The 18,983-nt window shown below is 38.4% G+C and overlaps 1 protein-coding gene across 1 annotated transcript in view; it reads right to left on the minus strand.

Moving 5' to 3' along the window:
* Positions 1 to 422: 422 nt before the first annotated feature.
* scn8aa (sodium channel, voltage gated, type VIII, alpha subunit a) overlaps positions 423 to 18,983 on the minus strand; it is a 43,909-nt gene continuing 25,348 nt past the window's right edge. Inside the window, exons 19-27 of the mRNA XM_042003579.1 lie at positions 18,349 to 18,503; positions 17,664 to 17,837; positions 13,150 to 13,272; positions 7,455 to 7,739; positions 7,024 to 7,077; positions 6,516 to 6,653; positions 6,316 to 6,420; positions 5,942 to 6,212; positions 423 to 5,822 (exon numbers count right to left, since the gene is read on the minus strand). Coding sequence (XP_041859513.1) covers positions 4,663 to 5,822; positions 5,942 to 6,212; positions 6,316 to 6,420; positions 6,516 to 6,653; positions 7,024 to 7,077; positions 7,455 to 7,739; positions 13,150 to 13,272; positions 17,664 to 17,837; positions 18,349 to 18,503 — 2,465 coding nt within the window. The 3' untranslated portion in view covers positions 423 to 4,662. The remainder of the gene's footprint in view (positions 5,823 to 5,941; positions 6,213 to 6,315; positions 6,421 to 6,515; positions 6,654 to 7,023; positions 7,078 to 7,454; positions 7,740 to 13,149; positions 13,273 to 17,663; positions 17,838 to 18,348; positions 18,504 to 18,983) is intronic.

An 18,983-nucleotide genomic window follows, 5' to 3' on the forward strand; every position in this document is an offset into this window, starting at 1 on the left:
CAGAAAATCTTTGCTCATATTGTATGGCACAGGTGTTGATTATAATATATCTAGGTGGACCAAAAACACAAGCAACATAGTACACATGGACTGAACAACAAATGGGCTGTACTCCATCTTCTGCCTGTGAGGGGGAAGTTGACAGAGCTCTTAACAAATTCAATAAGTGCATTACATTTGAAAGGCTGCTTTTCACAACCGTGTTAGCGCTCCATTTCACAGGATGTTTTGTCTGTGGTATCCAGCATCACAAAATGGTAACCACCACTTTAAGTAGATATAAAGAATCTGAAGTAAGCCTGAAGGGAGTTAGAAAAGAAACTTAAAACCCTCTTTGACATCAGGCTTGGTTACATTTTTTTTCAACCGCTTTCAAAATTAATCAGTTTCTTATTTAAAATCATAAACAAACACACAAGTTGTAACTGGAAGGCTGCTTTATTGGTAATAAAAAGGTTCGTGCTCAAATGAAGACAATCTTTCATATATTCTAAACCAAGAGTCCAAGTGGTTGTGCAACACACCATCATATTGTACGGTATAACCTCTTTTATCACGGTGTCAAATGATAACAACAGTTTGAAAAGCACTTTTTTATTTTTCAGCAAAAAAAAAAAAAAGAAAGAAAAAAAGAAAAATGCCATGCTTAAAAAAAAGAATGAGTTCTATAATCAAATATTGATACAAAAATAAATTTCAGATGGAAACAGAAATATAGAAGAAACCAAACCAAAATATAGAAGGCAAGCTGCTTTTTCACAAGCCAAGTGGGTGACACACATAGCACTAAGAACAGGACATTTTTGAGTTAGCTGTTTTTCTGTTAACATCACACACTGTTGAATATTAAGATGAAGTGGGGTGTCTGGATGATCCTCCAGCAGTATTTCTGACTCGGCAGCCCTAATTAATGTTGAAATCAACCCCAAATCCCCACCCAACCATTTGGAAACAAGTTTGGTTTTTTGTTTTTGTTTTTTTCTCTCTCTTTTTTCTTAATTGTTGTTTTTTTTTTTTAAGTGTGGCATTGACATCCAAATTTGCAGAAAAAGCAGAAAAAAGGCACATGCCATTGAGTGGAACACTAGAAACAAACCATTCAACAAAAGAAGTGTGATAATGGCATTATGATTGCATGTGTGTTGAACTGTAATGGCACTAAAGTGTGGGTATGGGTAGGAGGGAAAGTCCCTGGGGTAGGAATCATCTCAGGGTGTGTGAAGCATTCAGTCACACCAGCTGACGTCACCAGTAAAGTTGGTGGGCAGTGGGAAGAGTCACCTTGGTGTGTCTGTGTTTGTGGCTGTGTCTTGTATACTCTGAAGGTGAACGATATGACATTTAAGTGAGAAATGTGCTGGTAACATTATCCTTTTGTCATGATCAGGCTACATCCAGTAACATTGCACATTAGCTATTCCCCAACATAGAAGAGTGCTGGAAACAACCAGTTTTAGATATCCACTGAACGTGTTGCACATAAATCAAATGTGACAGTGTTCTTCTGTTTATTTATATACATATAGACATATATGTATACATGTATATATCTTTTGTATTATATAATATCTATATTTCATTCAGTTTCCGTCAACAAAGTGAAAAGTGTCTCAAAAAATCCAAAAGGTAACAAATGTGACAAAGGGCATAGCTGGAAGCCATTCTATATTATTATTATTATTCATTTTTTTGATTATTAGAAGTAACATTTTTAAAATTCTGTATTTACAAAAAACACAACAAAGCATGCTGATAAAATAAAACAATATAATACAATATTTATAGTTTCTCTCAAAAAGGTCGTTCTGTTTTTAGCGATTGTGCCATTTACATCATAGCCCGCACTGTACATATATATGTTTTTGTGTGTTTTCTTTTTTTTTTGTTTTTTTTTTTTTTGTTTGTTTTTTTTTTGCTTTTTTTAATTTTTAATTTGTTTTTCAAGTGTAAATGTATCATTCTTAAACATTACATCCAAGATGAACATGGGTATATTGAAAGACATTACTCACTTCTCCTGTGGTTCTCATTGGGAATGTATTTGGTTTCAGTGTGCAGCAGCCAAACTGATTTAGAGACCTCATATTGTAAACAGACCCCCTTTATTGTTATACAGGGGGTTCTGGTACAGGCAGTGTTTAACACACCAAATGTCATTAGTGGTGTGACAGTGGATGCCAGATTTATGTCTGGTCATCCACTTAGAGATAGGACCATCGCTCCTGTGTAGAAAAGAAATGGCAGAACATCTATAGAGGCAGTTGTGTCTGGTTTACTGCTTGACAAAGCCTCAGTTTATAATTTTTATTTTTTTGTTTTTACTATGAAAAACACCCACAAAGCTTATTAGACAACATAGCTGCTTCGATGTGAGGTCTGCTGATGATTTTTCTCGGCAAGTGTTAGCTTTTCTACCTCCATGTCTGGATAATTAGTTTTGAAGCAGGTGATAAGAGTTTGAAAGCCTGCAAGTATGTGAAAAGATGGTGCAAGCCTGGGTCCAAGACCACACAGTGTTTAAGAGGTCCCACAAAAGCACAATGATACACTGACAAACATGGGACTTTCAGCACTCTGACTCAGACAAAAGCACTGTTCTCGTTTTCAGCTCTTGTGTTCCTTCTTGTTCTCATGGCAGTCAGTCGAAAACTCTGCAGGGAGGGCCCTTTACCTTTGTGTTGGACCACTTTTTAACTGTTATTTATCACCCAAACACCTCCCTGAAAATCAAACACAATCCATTTAATTCTACAGTCCAAACCACAAGCCCTTCATAGCAATCCACTTTCTATACATGCTAGGCACAACGAGGCATGTCCTTTTGATAATTTTTCCGCTAACTCCACTTTATGAGATGGTCAGTGTCATTCTCACTGATCAAAGCCTTTTCTGAGAATGATTGCATCACTAGGACATCAGTAAAAGACTTCAAAGCTTTTTTTCCCTAAAGCTGGCAACTCAAATTGTCTGAAAAGCGCTGCCTAAAACCTCCCTCCCAGGGAAATTCTTGTGTGGACCTGACATAGTAGGAACTTTAATGAAATGACTCAGTAAAAGTATTGTCTGTTTTAACCTAACAGTTTTCAGTTCTTCCACTAGCCCAAAAGAAAATCCCAAAAAGAAAAAGGAAACGAAACCAAAACTTTAAACCACATGTCAGTCCTTTCTACAGGAACTACGGCAGTATTATGGATACCTATTGACACATGAGCCCATTGGACTCTTACTAGTGCCAGATATTCCTTATTCCTTGGCGTGAAACCTCACCTGCTCTCATTGCTTTAACAGGAACCAGAGGTAAGTGACTGTTAGATGGCTGTAAGTAAACAAAGAAATCTAAGCCCCAGACTTGGTTCAGGACTACTGGCATTGCCTTTCAAATCTGTGCAACCTCAACATGAGGATATTCAGCTTCCTAACACTTACTGTATATACTCCACACTCGTCTGCTATCAACATTCAGAGCAGCAAAAAAACCTTTGTCAGTTGTTGCTGGCTGATCCGACTAAGGCTGTGCCTCTGAGTGCTTACATCTTTTATTCAACTGAAATTTTAATTAGGGTCTGAATTAAAATATCTGTCAATTGAAAAGAAAAAGCTAATTAAAGGTGTGGTAATACAAACATTATTCCCTCAGAATTACCTACATCATAATCCAAAATCTTCATTTTTCATTAATAGTTCTTATAATTTCCCCAGCGGACAGCCTCAAACTTACAGCCAAGCCACTGCAGTGGTCTGAGAATTCGTGTCTTGTGGACTATGAATACTCATGCATGATTCCTGATCAAAAAACATGCCTTCATGCAAGTCATTTCTATGCATTTAACGAGCACAATAATAATTTATCTGGAAGTCTGTGTGAGCAAGTTCCTTTAGCCCAAGTTAAAACACTGACTAATGACCCCTACTCGCTCAGTGTGAAAGCCCATGTAGAAAATGTCTATTTCAATGTCAGTATAACAAAGAGAGGATGAAAAGACCAGTGACATGGGCCAAATGCTTTCTTTTTTTTTCTTTTTTTTTTTTTTTTTTTTTGCTGCTCAAATAATGTAAAGATGCAAGTATACTCTGCACAAACAAACAAACAAAAAAACTCTTTGTCTACGATACTGCGTTCCCCCTCCCTTGCTAGTGCGCCCCTCATTGCTAAACTTGCTTGGCTGATTAATTTTCTTCTTGATAAAGATGGCAAACTCATTGTTACAGACCCTCCTTTAGACTGCTGATACAGTTCTGTTAGGATCTGCATGATCCAGTCCCGTAGCATCGGAGCTTTGCTGCAGGATTCCACACTTGGTGGTGGCAGGTATGTCGCATTTCTCCAATCATTACCAGTAAATTCTGTGGCAGTTGGTCCCCAAGGAAATGTGTGCCATTGGCAAGCACACTGTGAGTCACTGTTTATGAGTTTTTTATTTATCCCTCATTTCTATGAACTTGGTCACTATGCAGCAACAGTTCCACGGTAAACTGATTATGTTTGGTTCAGCTGTCTTTGACAACATAGGAAACCAAATATCCTCAATAGCATTTGAGTATGTAAACAATTTTTTGTGTGTTTTTACTTGTTGTTTTTACTGTTTTTTTTCTACATTTGTTAAGTGTTTGGGCTCAGAGTCTTGTTTCGCTGTATCTCATTGGGTTTTGAGTCATTTAATCTTAACACTTGGATTCCCATTCATCTTTTTGGTTTTTGTCCTTCTCTTTTCTGGCCCAATCCTCTTTGTTTTTGTCCTGCTTCTCCTTGTCAGGTTTGGTCACGCTGTCATAAGATGGGAGAGAAGCTGTGGATGGTGTGCTCTCCTTCTTCTCTTGGTTGGTCCCACCATTTTCAAGTTTATTGTTAGCAAAAGCGTGGCGCTTGAAGATGATGCCACGCCTGATGAGGTGAGCGCGGTAGGCATTCTGGATAATTCTGGCAGAAACATCCTCTTGTTTGCGGCGGAGGGTGGTGGTGATGGGTTCATACGACACTTTGGAGGGGTTGGCTGCAACAAAACGCTCCTCCATCTGCTGCCTCAGCATGTCCAACTCACCACTGTCACCCAGCACGCGCTTTGTGAAGGCAAACAGGATGTCCAGGCAGTGAATACGATCACCACTCACCATGGGCATGTCCATGGCAATTAGTTCTATGGTGTTGGGCTTTGGCACACGAAGAGGGTGCTCCAAAGCATCAGCAAAGTCCGACAACTTGGCAAAAGTAATGAACTGAGAAGCCGTGGGATCAAATTTCTCCCAGATTTCGTAGAAGGTCTCAAAGTCATCCTCACTGAGTGGATCAGCACTTTCCTCTGTGGCCACACTAAAGTTCTCCAGAATGATGGCAATGTACATGTTAACCACAATCAGGAAAGAAATAATGATATACATGACAAAAAAGAAGATTCCTACTGAGGGGTTACCACAGTCACCCTTTACTGATGTACCAGGGTTCTCCAAGTTAAGATCGCAGTCTGGTGGGTAGTTGAGAATTGGCAGTAGCAAGCCGTCCCAGCCAGCCGATGTGGTGATCATGAACAGGATGATCATGCTGTTGCCAAAAGTTTCAAAGTTGTACAGGTCATCAATGCCCGCTCCATGTTTCACATAGCCAAAGTTAGACATGCCAAAGATGGAGAAGATGAACATGACCAAAAAGAGCAGTAAGCCAATATTGAACAGGGCTGGCAGTGACATCATCAAGGCAAAGAGTAAAGTCCGGATGCCCTTAGCTCCTTTGATTAGACGAAGGATACGTCCAATACGAGCCAACCTGATCACCCTGAACAAGGTTGGTGACACAAAGTACTTCTCAATCAAATCAGCCAGGAACATACCTGAAAGAGTTAAAGAGAAAAAAGGAAAGCAAAAACATAGTCAGAATATAGCATCTTTCTAAAAATGACATTCTCAAATAATTCACTCGCTGTGGATTTCCACCATCTCTGTCACTTACCAACAATGGACAGGATGACCACTACCACATCAAAGATATTCCATCCATTGGTGAAGTAATAATGACGCAGAGCAAAAAGCTTCAATAAAAACTCTGTGGTGAAGACTACAATAAAGATGAAGTTGACCCAGTAGAGGACATTTTCTGTTTCATCCGACTGGTCGTCTGTTTCCACCATCATGGTGACCATGTTGAGGCAGATTAATATCATGATAGAGATGTCGAAGACTTGCTGCGTCACAAAATCAAACACCATTCCCTGGATCTTGTTCTGCAAGGTGAGGAGATACATGAAGTTAAGATTGACTGAAGGTCCAACACATAAGCTATATGACAAAAACATTTATGAGCAGTAACCCCTAGAAAAACCATACCTGAGGTCGAGGAATGGGTTTTTGTGGCTTTTTGGACCCCAGTTTTTTCATGGCATTATAGTACTTCTTCTGTTCTTCTGTCATGAAGATATCCTGACCACCAAAGTATAGGGATAAGCAAAAATTTGGTTATAATCACACTCAAACTTGGGGGAAAAAAAGCTAAATATTCTGAAATTTGAAGGCAAAGCATGACTTATCTTTTTCTTCTGCTGGTTGAAGTTGTCAATGATCACACCAATGAAGAGGTTGAGGGTAAAGAAGGATCCAAATATGATGAAGACAACAAAGTAGATGTACATGTAGATGTTGACTTCATAGTTAGGCTGGTCTTCCACCTTAAATTGAGGAATAGAGTTTAAAGAAAAGGTTACATCACTGCAACTTACTGGCAAGGAACATGTCAGCATTTTAGGAAATATGCTTGTCAACTGACTTCCAACCTGGCTAATTTAGGTTAGCATAAAAAACAAAGTTTAGCTATTTTCCAGGGTTTCTGTGCCCTAACATTTCTTAGCAAGGACTTGAGCCTTCCCTAGTTGCCTTGCAATTGGATACAGGCAATCAAATTTCTAATCTTTATGCCAATACAAGTTATTTGACTGCTAGCTAGTAAGTTAATGTTGTAGGATAAACCTGTTTTTTCTTATGACATTTTACTTGTAGTCAGGCATACAACGAGATGCTGCAGTAAAGCAGTAAATATACCTCTCTGGAATCCACAGCTGCATACATAATGTCCATCCAGCCTTTGAATGTGGCCTTTCAAAAGAGAGACATGATTTTATGCATTTTTTCACATACTCTCATGCAATAATACAAAGAAAATAACTAATTTAAACAATCCTCAAAGAATACTCAAACCGAAACTGATGAATGTCCTGTGGCACAGCTTGTGCATGGAAAGAAACAAGTATATGAAAAAAGCGCACAATATGCAGAATGAATATGGAGAAAATGCATCATTTTAGTGCTGCAAAAGCAAAAAGCAAATGAACTTTAAATGAAAAACAGATCTTCAGGTGAAACAAATTAACATAAGACAAAAACACAAGTGTGTAGGAAAATAAGAAAAGAACACAAGTTAGCGTGAAAAAAGAAATGGAGTCAGGAGACGAGATGAAGAGTGGCACTCTCACCACTTGCAACAGGGCGAGGTAGCCGGCGCCCACATTGTCAAAGTTGATCTTGACGTTTTTCCACCTGACCTCAGTAAAGTTGCTTTGAATGAGTTCCTCACACTGGGTTTTGTTATTGACCACGTCGACAGAAAAGTATTCCTCCGATGTCTCATTGAAACAGTAGTAGTACTTGCCCGCAAACAAGTTGACCCCCATTATACTGAAAATCAGCCAAAAGATGAGGCAAACCAGCAACACATTCATAATGGAAGGGATGGCACCCACCAAGGCGTTGACTACCACCTAAACCAGATCAGGGAAGACAGGATATGAGTGTGAGAACCAAGAAACAAAGAGTTTATTCTACCCCTCTGATAAGACGCTACATACTGTTATGGCATTACACTTAGTGTTAAAAAAATTAACATCAAACTGCTTTTAGTCTTAGATTGAAGGGAAGCAGTTGGATAAAAAAAAGGTACTGTGTGCTGTGATGAGCAAACTGAAGAGTGAACAATTAAATGTAAGGAGGGCTGCATCAGTACTATTCTAATTAGAGCAGCACTGATGTGACTGAGATGCTCTTTGATCTGTTGAAGAATGCAGCTAGAACTGCTTTAGGGACACTCAAGCACACATCCACACATACACAGATGTGTCAGCCTATCATGTGAAAATCTATAGGAATCAAATTATGTAAATTTGTAATAATGTAAATATTTTATACATTTTTGCAATTAAAGCAACCTTAAAAGAAAAACTTTTTTCTTTGTTATATGGTAGTTTGTTATGCTTTGTGGATGTAGTGTGGGCTATGAGAACATACATGACATTTGGGGCATTAAATTATTGGAACAGTATTTTGTTTAGTATTATTTATTTTGTGTTGTAGTATTTAGTATTTTTTCTCATTTCTTGTAATCATTCTTCTAATGTAAAAAATAAAAAATTAAATGAAAAATGAAAATGAAAAAATGAAATTTAAAATAGATTGTGATTTGATGTACTGAAATTACTGAAAAAGATACACTTGTAAACATTTCTTATAAAACTTATTTAATAAATTACACACACAGACACACACATCAGTTCCTAGTGATATCTGTTTCAAAATTCAGCAATATGCTAAATGTTCCTTTTATGAGTTATAATGTACATACTGTAGATTTATTGTGTTATGAATATATTAACCCTTTAAGCTCCAAAGTTGTAAAACTATGATATGCACCAAGCAGCATGTCCAGAGAGTTTTAACCTGTTACTCCACCGTTAGATTACAGATATGTGAATCTTCAATGTAAGCTAACACAATTGCTAGGTGACAGGAGACGAAGGAAGGGCAGGGTGGAGCATCTATGGAGCCAATGCGGAAGAGCTCATAGTTTGTGATGCAGAGTAGATTACAGAGAAAGCAAAGAAAATGCGTTTTTTTTACTGTAGATGAAGTATTTTCTCAGCTATAAACCATCTCTGATTCTTGTGGGGAATATTTGCCTCCTGGATAATGATTGCTTATCTAACGACAGTCAAAGTGATGCTTCTGTTGGAAATAATGGTGTGTCCGTCAATAAAAATAACCTACCTGAAGCAGCACATGTGGGACATGACAACTCAGTTTAAAGAGGCAGAATTTGAATATTTAGGAGATTTTCTGGATGTGGTTGAAGTTACAGGGGTTGAAAACGTAACACTAAAAATCTGTGAGAGCTTCATTGATCCAAATAGTGCTATAAATAGCAATGATGGTGGCTGGGTGTATCTGAAAAATGAAGAAGAGCATCACAGGTGGATCAGACTGTTTGATGAGACAACTGAGTATTTTGGAAACTAAGATTAGCTAAAATTAAATAAGTAATTTTACTGCCATCATAAACTCTGGTTCATATTCAACATTTTTTCTCATTTACAGTAGGCTATGCTTAAAAAAACTTTAAAAAACTCTGGCATCTAAAGGGTTAATATTTTTCATTAAAACATTTAACGATGTATGTTATCAATGAAATAACAGGAACATTTAACAGTAATTTGAGAATTTGAGATTAGAATCAATATTTGTACTGAAGATTAAACAAGTCTGATTAGTCTTTATGTTTACTATGTTTGGTTTTTCAATAACAAAATAAAGTGTTTGCCATACCACTATGAAGTGTCTACTCCAACCACCCCAAACAAACAATATTCCTTATATAGCTCCTCTTCATAACTAGCCCAAGTCAAACAACACAACAATATAACAGTAAAAAAAAAACAAAAGAGAAAAAAAGGATAATTCCCACCACCACCCAAAAATGTATTTCTCTAGCAATTCAGTTTGATTTCCCAGAGATTCATAAGCTCAGCACATAGTGAACCGCTCACTACCAGTGTTAGGCAGGCCGACCAGCAGCTCTCAGGCAGACAGCTGAGCATGCATGTCTTTGGCAGACTTGTTTTGTGGAGCCATATTCCCTCCTCATTACAAACAGACAGGGAGGAGCTCTAGAGCAGGATTCTCTCAGCGTGTGCACAACCCTCACAGCCTGCTGAAGGAGGAATCCAAATTGTATATGTGGGATTTAAAAACATTGTTTCAAATGTAAAAAACATATAAAACCAAAACAAACAAACAAACAAAACAAAAACATAAACATACTACAGTTTAAACCTCCACAGTGATGCCAGTGCACTGGCTGAGAGAATGACTCTTTGCTTGATCTAAGATACTATTTATCCGCTTTCAAAAAATTCTGTTTTAAAGGAAAAATAAAAATAAAAATAAAAAACAGAATTAGGCCATGCTGTGTAGAAAGCATTCTCAGAAAGAGGGAAAATGGCTTTCAAAAATGCATAATGTGCATCAGCAGTTATAATACATGCGTGTTACATGGCACTGTGCAATCTCAAAAATCCGCTCAAATCAATAAATAAATAAATAGAGAATGTTAGGATAGAGAGATTGTGGCTAAATCATTTCTTTGTTGTGCATCTGATGAGGAATACACAAATGTATGTGGCTTGTATGGCATTGTAAATATCTGTGACACAATGTGACCTACGTGAGAAACCAACACTTGTAAGCTTGGCCTTTAATATGTTTAAAACCCAGGTTCAGATGTTACATAAAAATACCTCATGTTGATTAAAAGCTTCAACAGATGGCAATCCTAAAATTACCTGATTGGTATCATTTCAAAGTCTCCCTTATGTTTCTTAAATTTCAAGTGGTTTCTCAGTAAAAAGAAAAAAAAAGTTATGAAAGCTATTCTTTTACAATGCATTGTGCAAAAACCAGGGATTAAGGTTTCAAGGAAACATTAAGAAAAATAATACAGCCTGAGCATCCCATCATCATTGCATGTTTAGCAGTGCAATTTGCCTGAGTGAAGCTACACTGGTCACTGTGCTGTTGAGTTGTACTAGAACTTTCCAAGTGTTGTGCTGACTCAGCTGGTACAAATGCAGAAGTTCATGTTGTTCAAACTCCTCAGAATCTCTTTCCCTATGGTGTCATCTCTCCATTCATGTGCTTCCCAACTCATTTATTTATTGCTTTGACCTCAAATTTTCCATTTCCAGTTCAAACAAAATGGTAATTCAATTGATGAAGACAAACATTATAGTTATATAAAGAAAGAAAAACTGATACAGCAGGGTCAAATTCCTCAGTTTGTTTCCCTTTGCATTACTGGGCCACCCTCACCTCTTTTACCACATACACCCAGTGAATGAGTTGATTCCCTGGGGCATTGGTATTGGCATTGATATCTAAATTAAGCAAATGTGCCATGCTTTCCAACCCCAAAAATGACATCTTATAGAAAATTTCGGTGAAACTGTCATGGTAGCATCCATAGCCTTAGCCTATCCAGGGCCTAAAAGCATTGATGTCTGCTCAAGTGCAACGGCATCACATTTTAGTCACTGGATATCTACTATGAATGAGACTTCACTATGAGTCCAATTTGATTATTTAATTAATTTGCAATCAGTCCACCCTCTAAATGAGTACACAGACCTTCTCCATGTGCTGGTCTGTCATTTTTGGGACATGCTAAACAGAGGGGACACATTGTCTGTCTACGGTTTAGACTGTTGTCTAGTGCTGCAGTGCTAGTCAAGTTATGGGCCACACCCACCCACAACGTAAAGTCAGAGTTTAAATGGGCCGATTGTTGCCTCCCAGTTTCACTTCCTGTGGGAGTGGAAGGCAACAGGAAGCCAGTGCCTGCTGTATGCGCTACAGTATGTAGTGCCATGACATGACAGCAGAAATGCTTTGAGTGAAATGGTAGCCTTGCATATTTGCTAAGCTTCTACCTGCACTTCCCAAAGGAAAGCATCAAAACTGCATTTATGTGTTCCAATGGAGAAAAATAATTACATAGAAAATCTGCTGCCAGAATGGACTGATAGCAGATCATATGGTCAAAAGGTGCAATTAAAATGTGACATTAGCAGAAGCTTAACAAATACTTTCCTCCCAAAGCCACAACACTAAAAGTGTGTGGTTTATGTCTCAGTCCCTGATGCAAATAGATCCTGGACAAGCAGGAGAGAGTGTTGTGACCCTCCAACGGTCCAGCCCAGCTGTACTGGGTCGAGGTGGAGTGAGTAGTGGAGGGATTAAAGGTGCACAGGTAAAGGAGGGGGAGAGGAGGGGAGTGGGAGCTGTACAGTGCTGCACATGTGGGGTTGAGGAGGAGCAGGTGGGAAGTTTGAGGTGAGGAGGAGAATCTCAAACTAGAAGACAAGACAAGTCCAAAGGTAGTGAGAGATAAGGAAGAATGTGATCAAGAGGCCAAGAGATTTAGAAAAAGAGAAAGACAGAGGGGAGTACAGGTGACAACAACCAGGTGCAACCTATCGCTACTACCAGTCACAGAGATAACCAATCAGATTTTAGGAAGCAATGGCTGAAGCAACCACAGGTACTGTCGCATCAAATCTTTTCTACTCTGTAAATATAACAGATTCCTCTGAATGGTTGTTTGCCAGCTGATCTGCATGCAGTTTTAGTGTGACTGGATGGGCAAAGGTTTAGGTGTCCTGCAGCTCCCCGGTTCCTGCTGGTTGTTCTCGATGCCAGATGCATTGAGGGATGGTGTGAGCCGGGGAGGGAGGAGGTTATGGGAGCGGGAGGGGGGCATGTGGAGGAGAGGGGGGTTGTCACTTGAAAGCAGTGGTTGAATTGTTGGTTTGAATGCTCTATGAGATGGCATGTAAGTTTGGTTAGCTTTGACCAATTTCACATTCACTTTGGCCAATCCAGAAAAAAACAAAGTAAAATGAGATAATAAAAACTTGTAGTTTGTCTCTTTTGTGATGAGGCAGCTTGTGAAAAATATTTTTCTTTTTGAGTCTTTTTTTTAACAAATCAAGTTTTTTATTTAGACTTTTCTGTTAGTTTGATGAAGAAATTCAATTGAAATAAATGTCATTCTGCTGGTAATACATTTTCAGTGTAACTTTATTGAATGTCCCAGCTGCATCATGACTTATTCTTTCGCTCTAACAAAGGCATGGTACAGGATTGCGCATGGAAAGGTGACTTTTTTTTGGCTTTCTTTTTCTGGTTTAAAATCAATCCCCCAATAATTTGTATTTTTTTGTTTGTTTGTTTTGTTTTGTTTTGTTCTGTCTTTTGTCCTCTTAGTTTGTTTTAGATCAGTTCTAGCATGCTTTAAACTGTTGAATGGGCATGCGGAAGGATCAGCTGCTTAGCTTTGGATCTTACCCTCATCCCTTCAAAACGTGACAAGGCTCTGAGGGGTCTCAAGGCCCTTAGTGTCCTGAGTGATTTAATGGGCCCTAGATCGGAGTAGCCCAGCGCATTAGCTACAAGGCTGACTATAGACACCTACACAAAAACAGAGAAGCAAAAGAGGTTCCAAACTGTTAGAGGTGAGAATAGTCACTACGGAAGAGAGACGGCCCTGGTATAGGCGGAGAGTTGCTTGACATACACACATAAATCTATGCATGTATATGCATGTATAATATTGCATTTATACATGTATATACACTGAGAGAGAAGGTCAGTGTTTAGTATAGGTTTTATGTGCGTAGTATTTTAGTAACAGAAGGCCATAGGGGATGTTTGTCTGTTATTTTGGGGCAGCTGACGAGATGTGAAAAGTCCTTTGTACCTGCAAAGAAATTTGTGGTTGAGAAAGAGAAAGGAGATAAAGACATACGACTCATAGAGGGTAAATTAGGCAGAGCAGAGTGCTACATGATTAAGATACAAGTGAAAGGACTGGAAGAGCAGAGGAAGAGGATTTGGGGAGGGAGGGAAGGAGAAAGGTTATCCTGTGGAAGTTGATAAAAACCCAACAGACTTGAGAGCCTTACCCTTGCCCCTCTAACATTGTCTCTCCATGTCGTTCTTGGGCTGAGGCATAAAATCCCATATAATTTAAGACAGACAAACTAATGGAACCTAAGAGAAAGAATACAAGTGAACATGTACAAGTGTGTCATTTTGCAATTGTCTTTGTCAGACATCAAATCAACATGTCACACAGAGTTTAGAGTAAAAAAGGAGAGCCACAGTCACATGAACCACACACAGGAAACAGGTATGGAGGTTAAGGGCACATCAGATATAGTTATTAGCACTGGATGGCACTGAAAAGACAAAGAAAAACAAAAACAGAACAAAACAAATAAACACAGAGTACAGTCAAGTTACACACAATAAACAACAGTTAACAATAACAGCACATTACCTCAAAGAAACTGGTGCAGCCCCTTATTAAGTGCAGCAGCAACCACCAAGGGGTTATTGTGGTTATTCTCATTAATGTTTAAATCTATTCATTATCTCACAAAAGTGCACCCATCCCTCACAACGTAATCTGGTAAGAGACTCCTAGGCTCTAATAGATCTAGGATTAATGCATTCGCAATATTGCATTGTTAACCAAGAAGGAAATGGACAATTGGAAGTGTGGTTAATAAACTGCACTCATGTTCTTTTATGAGTGGTGAGATGTGAATGACTGACTTTGCCTCATGAAGATGGCTATTAAAAGCTGTCTGCTCCACAGTGATGAATTGTAAATGTGAATTTTTGTTTTGTTTTTTTTGTTTGTTTGTTTGTTTGATTTTTGTGGCTGGGTACAAATGGCTCACGATACTAAAGGCAAGAGCAGGAAGCTACATTAGAGTTATATCTTAATGATCAATGTGTAGATAAATGTTTTTCAAGATTTAGTACTTGTTCTCAGAAATTGTATTCTCTGGATGTCATTTTGTTACGTGACTGTAATTTATTTTGGCATAGACGCTGAAGGAGCTATAGCAGGGGGAGTACCAGTTACTTACAAACAAGGAATAATATCAACAGTAAACACATGTGAAAGCACCTTCAACCAGCCATCGACACCAACCGGTCAAACTCATCGGACACAACATCCAAAGCTTACCAAAATCACAGAGGGAGATTTGTAACAGGCAAAATCTTCATTTTGACTGATGGTGTTGTCAACAAAAACTACAAGAGAAGGAGTAGCCACAGGAAAGATGTGAGCATGGATTCAGTTGGTCTCCATACTGTAAATGTTGGATGCTTTCTAAGCATTGAGCCCAGGATGTCTAGACAGGCCCTTCATTTAGATCCTGTTGGCATTGCTCCAAGCACTCACTCTTTGGCACAAGCCCCTTTAAATAAATTAACTTGCCTCTTAAATGAGTTAAAAGTTATTCTGATAGGTACACAGCAAATAAAGATTTTGCCTTGATCTACACTACAGTGTTTGGGGTAATTGTCACCTTTAGCCTGACCCCTTGGAGAGCCCCCCTTAGGGGTGTCTGGCCTCTGGCCCCCCCCTGCCCGCTTGGCCAGCTGTGTGGTAGCGGCCTCAGTGTCTCAACGTCCTTCGCACAGAGCTCTGCAAGGTAAGGCCAATGACATCTGGGGCTGTGATCCCAGGATGACGACAGCACAAACCAAACAGAAATAAAATGAACCAAAACAAAGTGAAAAACACAACAAAACAATGATAATAACCTGAGTGAAAAACAAAGATGAATGGAGTGTGACACCTACAACCCTCATGCTCACACACCCACAAACTTTTATCATCATGCATACATAATTTAGGAAATATCAGGGTTCTTATTTCTCTGTGGTTAATGTTGCAAATATCTAGTTTACCCAGTGATGATGCTGCTGTCTTAGCATGTCACTTAACTTTTTAACATTGTTTACTTGCCCCTGACAAAATGGACACATGATAAAATGCCAAAAGATTTTATAATGAAAATCAGAGAGGCACAAATCAAATGGAAAACAGAAGGATGCAATAACAGGGAAATGAAGAGGATAAAAATCATACAAAGAGTCACAGAGAAAAATACAGGCCGGTCTAATGATGGTTCCCCCCTTGTGAGTCCACGGCAAGGGTTTCACCCCACAACACAGGACAGCAGAGACACAGTCCGGCCACAACACAGCCTAGACTCATCAAGCACATTTTTTTTATTAAGGGGGAGCGTTAGTGAAGACTAAACTTACCGCTGCCCGCCTGTCACCCACCATCATTACATCTCAGCACAGTATCACCACATTCCTAAGGTTACACTTCCAAGAGGGTACGAAAGGAAGATGGGTAAAGAGGGGAGGAGGGATGTCACTTGTTATAACATAATCACAACTTGGGAAACTTGACACCCTGCACTGCCCCAAGTGTTTGGCTAGATGCCACACCAAGACAGAAGGAGTCTGGAGTAGTTATATTCAGGATCAGGGGCAATGTAGTGTGGCTGTAATCAACGTAAGGTCTATGTATGCTGTAAGTATTGATTAAAATGGATTATTTATTATATTTAAATGTATTATTAAGGAATTCAGTCTTAGAATATATAAATACATAAATGTATAATGCTGCTAAACTAAATGTTCATTATCTATTTGATAGTGCTTTTTGCTGAAAGGGGTCTAAATAGGAGGAACTCAAAATGAACCAACATGGCAACTTCTGGCCATCGATAGAAGTCCATTCACAGGTATTGGCAGAGGTGTTGGACACTGTGGAGAGGTGGTTAGTTCAAGTAGAAAGTCAGAAATCAGGGAAATTCTTGTTCTATCCACTTGTGCCACTCGTTGCAGATAAAGCCCAGATTTAGAATGTAAGCAAAGACTTTAACACATACAGACCTTAAAAATCAATGCATTGCAAGTTATTCCCATGTTTCTTCCCCTCAATGTTACTGGAGTGAAATCATGACATACATCTTAATACCATTACAATCTAAGGAAGTCTTATTAAAATAAACATCATAACATCAAATGGTGTTTATATTAGTATTTGTGGCTACCAGAGAATAGAGTTAAGAATTCCTTTTCTGGACTTTCTGTCTTGAATGACATAAGGAGCAGAGCAGCACACAGAGAGAGAGGACAGAGGCGCATATGAAACATGTTACAGGTCAAAACCACAGGCAGAGACAGCAGCTTTACAGAAACATCTTTGACACATCCTGATACTCTGAGCATGACTTGAATATGGTTAGTTAATCAATAAGCTAAAAGTTTTGATTAGCTGAACCTAATTTGGGGTTGGCATCTGTGCCGGGTATAAACAGCTGTGTGTTCAGGTCTGAATTATGTAATCTAATTTAGTCTAAAACATTGAAATGTGCAGAAATCTGCAAAGGGAGAAACAGATGGGTACTTTTGCATGCCACAAATGACATTTTCATTTATCTGCAGGTACACAGATAGGTGAACATATTCAAGCATCTCAGTGTTAAACAAAAAATTGCTAGACTGAGTTGTAAAAGGTGAGAGGCATGTGTGTATTTGATTTAGACAGACTGCACAAGAGTCTTGCAAAACACTGTCCTAAATACATTTCTGAAAAAAACAACACAAACTTTTTGCTTTAAACAGCACATCCTCTCACCTGGTGCAAACCATTAAGCAGATACTCAAGTACAGCTTTGACCTTCTAAATCTAACAACACCCAGTAAACAACAAAGGGGCAACACATAAGTGGAATAATAGAAATACCATATTTATATGGCATATATAGGGCATTTAATTTAGTTTCTTACAGTGTAATAAAACAAAAGACAAATTATGAATGAATGGTTACAGTCAAAACTCCAGATTAGCTTTAGCTCTGCTCTCTAATAGTCAAAATAAGTCTTTTAAAGTGTGTTGCTCTTGGACCAGGGTGTGATTGAAGACAAATTAACTAATCTAGTTTTCTACATATGAGGAAAACAAAAGCATCACTTACATCAACAATGAAGAAGTCCAGCCAACACCAGGCATTAGTGAAATATTTGACAAAACCATAGGCAACCCATTTAAGCAGCATCTCCAGAATGAAGATGTAGGTAAAAACTCTGTCTGCATACTCCAGAATGATCCGAATTGTTTTCCTCTGCTCGATGTACACATCTTCAAAAGCCTGAGGACAGACAGAAAACATAAGTTAGTTACAATCAAGACAGCAGCAGAAAAATTACACACAGTGATTTATGATCCTGCTAATGAAATTACACATGGTTCTCCAGCCCTGTGAGCAGCTGATCACTAGTAGTGATTTACAAGACAGAAAAAAGTGTACAGAAATATTTCAAACCGCTTCTTAGATGTTTATAAAAATTATTGCTCTTTTTGGTAAAATTTGACATGCTTAAGAATAAGGCACCCTAAACCCCCAAAATAAATTATTTCATAGATAGCGCTGTCCATTAATCACCAGTTCCAGAGGCCTGAACACAACAGTCTGCACCACTGATTGACTTGTTTTACCTCCTCACTGCCACAGACACACTGGAGCCTGTAAAACGCCACTACTTTAAATAAGTCATAGTTATTCAAACTTAAATTTAGTGCCTTTATTGTTATATGTCTTTTAAAAAGAAGATTTGAATTCCTTTGTACCTGTAAAGGAATGCAAATACAGGCCTCCTTACCAGGGCACCACTGCTGAGGAGGATCATGAAGATGATGAGAGTTTCAAACCAGTTGTGCTCCACAATCAGGTAGCAGGTTTTTCTCAGGAACCACCAGCTCTTCCCCCAGCCCATAGTGATGTCGACGTCACAGCACTTATACTTAGCCACACAAGCTGAGGACACAGAATTTTTTATTTATTTATTTATTGAAAGTGGATTTTTTTTTCTGCTAAATTAGGTTGAGAAATTTTAGGGAAAGTGCTTCAGGGATTACTGAATAAGACATTTGTATTTACAGAAATCAATCAAAAATTTTATGATTTGTCTTTTTATCCCCCAGGCAAATATTCTTCCAGCAAAAAATTTTGAAAACTTTTCTGAGTACATGCTTTAATATCCATTTGGCAAAGCCATGCTTAAGTACTGTCCGAACAGGAATATGCTGTAATTGAACTTAGCAATGATAATCAGATTACATTGTGCATAATTTATTTTCACAACAAGTAGAGGAATTTACAGATAAGTTACCTAATTAAAAGAATTTGTGCTTTCATACATAAATATTTATCTGAAAACGTATATCAGTGTATTTGTATATGTATAAAATGGTTAGAGAGACTGATAAACAGTTTCCATGCATGAGTGATCCTTCA

Source organism: Melanotaenia boesemani, chromosome 13 (genome assembly GCF_017639745.1).
Source record: "Melanotaenia boesemani isolate fMelBoe1 chromosome 13, fMelBoe1.pri, whole genome shotgun sequence".
NCBI lineage: Eukaryota > Metazoa > Chordata > Actinopteri > Atheriniformes > Melanotaeniidae > Melanotaenia > Melanotaenia boesemani.